The sequence below is a fragment of the Pelobates fuscus genome, chromosome 8 (assembly GCF_036172605.1).
Source record: "Pelobates fuscus isolate aPelFus1 chromosome 8, aPelFus1.pri, whole genome shotgun sequence".
NCBI lineage: Eukaryota > Metazoa > Chordata > Amphibia > Anura > Pelobatidae > Pelobates > Pelobates fuscus.
In genome coordinates, this window is record NC_086324.1 from 166,502,434 (window position 1) to 166,508,433 (window position 6,000).

A 6,000-nucleotide genomic window follows, 5' to 3' on the forward strand; every position below is an offset into this window, starting at 1 on the left:
TTAGATTCATTTGGAAGCTGCATACATTTTTTTTTAGGTGAAGATGGATTCATTTTTTTTTGCGCTCGGGTTTTTTATTTTATTTTTAAGTTCGACGGGTATGATGGCTTTTTATTTGGCCTTTTTCGCGGCTGAAAAATGAAGATTTTAGAAAAAAGAAGACGTTGAATAGTAAGTTGAATTTTACTTTACAGGGTAGTAATTTTATTCCCCCCTCACTAGGGGCTTTTTTATTTGGGTGTGTGACTAGGGGCTTGGGTACCCCTTGTCACCTTTGATGGGGGAGGGGGAGATTTTCATTTAGGGCCCCCACCTGCCGCTCAGGGGTGTGGGCCGGGGGGACAGTAGGTTCCCCCCCCTTATTGTTGTTTAGGGCCCCCACTCGCAGCTCAGGGGTGGGGTTGGGGGGGAGAACAGTAGGTCCCCCCCCATTATTCTTTTATAGGGCCCCCACCCGCAGCTCAGGAGCCATGTTACTCTGTATATAGAGGGAGCCATGTTTACACTGTATATAGAGGGAGCCATGTTACTCTGTATATAGAGGGGAGCCATGTTACTCTGTGTATATAGAGGGAGCCATGTTACTCTGTATATAGAGAGGAGCCATGTTTACACTGTATATAGAGGGGAGCCATGTTACTCTGTATACATAGGGAGCCATGTTACTCTGTATATAGAGAGGAGCCATGTTTACACTGTATATAGAGGGGAGCCATGTTACTCTGTATACATAGGGAGCCATGTTACTCTGTATATAGAGAGGAGCCATGTTTACACTGTATGTAGAGGGGAGCCATGTTATTCTGTATATAGAGGGAGCCATGTTTACACGGTATATAGAGGGAAGCCATGTTACTCTGTATATAGAGAGGAGACATGTTTACACTGTATATAGAGGGAGCCATGTTTACACGGTATATAGAGGGAAGCCATGTTACTCTGTATATAGAGAGGAGCCATGTTTACACTGTATATAGAGGGAGCCATGTTTACACGGTATATAGAGGGAAACCATGTTACTCTGTATATAGAGGGAGCCATGTTACTCTGTATATAGAGGGAGCCATGTTATTCTGTATATAGAGGGAGCCATGTTTACACGGTATATAGAGAGAAGCCATGTTACTCTGTATATAGAGAGGAGACATGTTTACACTGTATATAGAGGGAGCCATGTTTACACGGTATATAGAGGGAAGCCATGTTACTCTGTATATAGAGAGGAGCCATGTTTACACTGTATATAGAGGGAGCCATGTTTACACGGTATATAGAGGGAAACCATGTTACTCTGTATATAGAGGGAGCCATGTTACTCTGTATATAGAGGGAGCCATGTTATTCTGTATATAGAGGGAGCCATGTTTACACTGTATATAGAGGGAGCCATGTTACTCTGTATATAGAGAGGAGCCATGTTTACACGGTATATAGAGGGAAACCATGTTACTCTGTATATAGAGAGGAGCCATGTTTACACTGTATATAGAGGGAGCCATGTTACTCTGTATATAGAGAGGAGCCATGTTTACACTGTATATAGAGGGGAGCCATGTTACTCTGTATATAGAGGGGAGCCATGTTACACTGTATATAGAGGGAGCCATGTTACTCTGTATATAGAGGGAGCCATGTTTACTCTGTATATAGAGGGAGCCATGTTACTATCTGAGGTGGTTAACTATGATAGGCCCTGGCATGTTTGTTAGTCTGGCCTGCATGGTTGTCTGGCATGAATAAAAGTAGCATGTTTCAACTATATTAGTAGTTAGACTAGTTTGCACTAAAACATGTGCAAATGGGGAGTTTGCGGTTGTGCAAATGGACTGTTTGCGGTTGTTTGCGGTGCGTTAAACGGGGAGTTTGGTCTGTCACTGTGAAGCGGGCGTAACCCTTACACTACCTGATCGATACAACATCATACCTGATGTTTTAAAGCACGTTATTCCAAACTATTTAGGAATGTTAGGTGATTTATGCCCTTTATGGATTAAAACCAGACTCTGCATCAACTATGTAATTTTCCATGTGAGTTTTGCCATGGATCCCCCTCCGGCATGCCACAGTCCAGGTGTTAGTCCCCTTGAAACAACTTTTCCATCACTATTGTTACCAGAAAGAGTCCCTGTGGGTTTTAAAAATCGCCTGCCCATTGAAGTCTATGGCGGTTCGCCCGGTTGCGAACATTTGCGGAAGTTCGCGTTCGCCATTCGCGAACCGAAAATTTTATGTTCGTGACATTACTAGTGATGGGATATTATTGGATTTTATTGCTGACTGTGCTGGATATTCTCTGGGATTTATTACTTGTTCCTGCATCCCCTGGATATATTGGTGGAGTTAAGCTGTGAGAAATCAGCATTTTTTCTATTATGCATGTATTAATTGTATCACACAATATATACTTATTTCTATCCTACACAATATCTCTGACAACATCAGGTCTCTGCCCCCACACTGTCAGAAACAAGACTGTGCACTGCAATTAAGTCTGCAATTGACATACCTCCCTGGTGTCTTTATTAGGGAGGCACAGTCCATATTTTGGGCCCAATCCCTCTGGCCCTCTCTTCTATCCTAATGTCCCTCCTTTGTAGGAGCTCCATATTGTTGATGTGTCTGAGTGTATAACAGAGCATAATAATAATAATAATAATAATAATAATAATAATAATAATAATAATAATAATACTCCCGGTAATGCGTCTTTAAACTACAATATATGTGTTTAGAAATCAGTCTGTGTAAATAAGACACATTGTTGTTGCTCTAAATGACATTTGAGTTGCATAGATTGTTATTAAAAAGTCAACTAAAATTTCTACAGATTAGCCACGCCTCACGGTTCTCAGGTGCTTAATGATGACCCGAGTGCCAGAACTGCGAGGGGACTCTTAAAGGGATCTGCACCAAGTATTTTTGAGATCACAATGCTCCTCCACCAGGCCACCAGAGATCCAGCTCACATTCCACTGGACCACCATGGAAGGTAAACGGGGAGGTGACACACACACACACACACACTGACACACGCATCCTTCCCCCATAAAGCTCTCACCATCCTCCACAAACTCTCACACACTAAACTATTTTGGTTCCAATTGGGGCTTTGAGACTCTTCTGAATCCTATACTTTGTGTATAAGACTCAGATGTGAAAGCACTGATTTTAATTTGGACACTTAATACATCCAATTGTTTGCTGAGACTTACTCAGCCTGATCAAACCCCAACTGCATTTCACTTTAGTAAATATGAGAGTTGCCATTGGACGTAATTTCGACGTAATTTGTTAATTTTCACAGAATGGAAAAAAAATCTGCTGTAAAGTGGATGTTGCAGTTCAGATCTCACAGGTTAAACTATCAGCATGGCAAAGTTCACAATGACTAATTCTCCACCTAGTGCCTGGGTGACCTTCATTTCTCTTGCTGTTTTCCAGGATGGCGTCTGCTGATCTGACAGAAGAGTTAAACTGCTGCGTCTGTCTGAGTATTTACACGGATCCGGTAATGCTGGACTGCGGACATAACTTCTGCCGTGTCTGTATCAGGAATGTGCTGGATACACAGGAGGAAGAAAGAGTTTATACCTGTCCTGAGTGCAGAGCAGAGTTTGAGGAACGTCCTGTTCTGCAAAGGAACCTGAAGCTGCGTAACATAACAGAGTTTTTCCTTTCTGTGCAGCCATAAAAAGAGGATTCTGGGATATTCTGTACTTATTGCGTCCACACTCTTGTACCGGCAGCTAAGATGTGTCTGCTCTGTGAAGCTTCCCTGTGTGACGTCCACCTGAGTGTACATAGCAAGTCTGTCGAACATGTCTTAACTGATCCCATTTCTTAGAGTAGGACCTGCTAAAAACGGGGTGCATTGACGTTGTGGCAGACTTATGCAATGTATGATCATATACCGTAACTAAACCCCCATTATATTTACCTAGATTAGGTGTTTTAAAAAAATAAAAATAAAATCTGTGAGATTTAAAGTTGATTTTTAATGGATGAGTGACTGCGCTGGATCTTGTGTATACTATGTAACTGTTATCAGTTAACTATTACAAAGTGAATGATTGTACTGAGCAATATATTATTTATTCTCAGGATGCAGGATCAAGGTAAAAACACTTTTTTATTTAAACATAAATAGAAAAACAAATAAAACAGGCCATAAATCTTGCCACTTGACGCGTTTCGGTGCAAAGCCTTCCTCAAAAGTGGTGATTCCATATGTCTCTGCGGTTTCATTTTTAAACAAAACTTTTGGCACCTTCCTTGATGACTTCCGGTTCCTGTTCCGCTTTCATCATCACTATGCGTCCGACTTCTAAATTCCGCATCCTTACGTTGTGACGTCATCTCGGTCTTTGCGTGGTGACGTAAAACCGGAAGTTCTTCAAACGCCATCTTTGAAAAGTCTGTTTTGCATCACAAATGCCCAGCTATTATGTAGTCCTTATTCATTTTATATTGCACAAAAACATACCAGTTTTAAAGGATATTATTTGTACATAAATTCGGGAGGGGGAGGAGAGAAAATCAGATAAATAAAATAGAAAGATATTGCATAATTCTAATAGCAGATATATATAATAAAAATTTGGTCAAGAAACGTCCCTCTTATCTTAAGGACACAATGACTCTATTACAGATTTTTCCTGATTTTAGATAGGAGGAAGAATATATTATGGCAACTTGCGATGTTAATAGCCTCTACACTATTATCCAACCTGAGAGAGGGTGTGAGGCTGCTAGACATTTTTTAAAAAGAGATGCCAATTTAAATTCGGAACAAGTAGATTTTTTAATTGAGGGTATTAAAATAATTCTTTTAAATAATTTCTTCAGGTTTGAAAATAAATTTTATCCGCGGACAAAAGGTACGTCAATGGGGACCAGATTTGCACCAAGTTATGCTAACTTATTTATGTCCCATTGGGAAGAACTGGAAGTCTTCTCCAAAGAGGATATTGGGGCAAATCTGGTCCTCTATAAACGTTATATTGACAACATTTTTATTGTTTGGAAGGGAACGGAAGAATCACTTTTACATTTTTTAAAGGGCCTGAACCAAAAGGACTGGAATATAATATTGACTTACGAGATTAATTCTCGTACAGTTAATTTTTTAGATGTATGCATTTACGTTGAAAATAGTCAGATAAAAAGCTAAACTTTTTTTTTTAAAAGTAGACGTTAATAGCTTTAGAGGTCTTAAAACCTGTCATTTGAAACCTTGGTTAGTCATAGTCAATATACCAAAGGGACAATTCCTGAGGGTGAGACGTAACTGTACAGAAATTGAACAATACAAGTGCCAGACAAAGATTTTAATAGACCAGTTTGTAGAAAAAGGCTATAACCGTGATTCCCTACAAAGCATAAGTGACCAGATTGAAAAAGAACCATGGGACACTATTTTAAAATATAGGGGAAAAAAACCCAAGGAAGAAGATAAAGTAATACCTTTCATTTTTAATTATAGCTCCAATAGTAGCCAAATATGTTAAAAAATACAAAAAAATTGGCACGTCTTAGAACAAGATAATGATATCCAAAAATATTGGGGGGAGAGACCCAGAATTATTTTTAGAGGGGCAATGAGTTTTAAACAGATCTTAACTAAAAGATTTTTAGATAATAAAAATAAAAATACACAAGTTTTATCAATGTTTAGGAGGGAAAATGGTTTATATTACTGTATGACGTGTAAAGGCTGCACTTTAAGGAAAAATAAGAGCAGAAATGTTACAAAAATGTACCTTGTTTACGAATCATCAAGATTCTAACATTAAATAATTTTTAACATGTCATTCTAAAAACATTATATATATGATAACTTGCCCCTGTGGCTTTCAATACATTGGCAAGACATCACGGGCTCTGAAGATTCGAATTAGAGAGCATATTTATAATATTAATTGAAAATTCAGTTTATACACCAAATCTAAACATTTCCTGGAAGTCCATGTGTTCCCTATTAAGGGTTAATAAATATATAGG

At 39.0% G+C, this 6,000-nt stretch overlaps 1 protein-coding gene across 1 annotated transcript in view; it reads left to right on the forward strand.

Annotated features, from left to right (window-relative positions):
* The window catches only part of LOC134571346 (hemicentin-1-like), a 46,526-nt gene extending 42,594 nt beyond the window's left edge, over positions 1-3,932 (forward strand). The window contains exons 8-9 of the mRNA XM_063429548.1: positions 2,828-2,989; positions 3,442-3,932. Of these exons, the coding sequence (XP_063285618.1) occupies positions 2,828-2,989; positions 3,442-3,691 (412 nt within the window). The 3' untranslated portion in view covers positions 3,692-3,932. The remainder of the gene's footprint in view (positions 1-2,827; positions 2,990-3,441) is intronic.
* Positions 3,933-6,000: the final 2,068 nt, after the last annotated feature.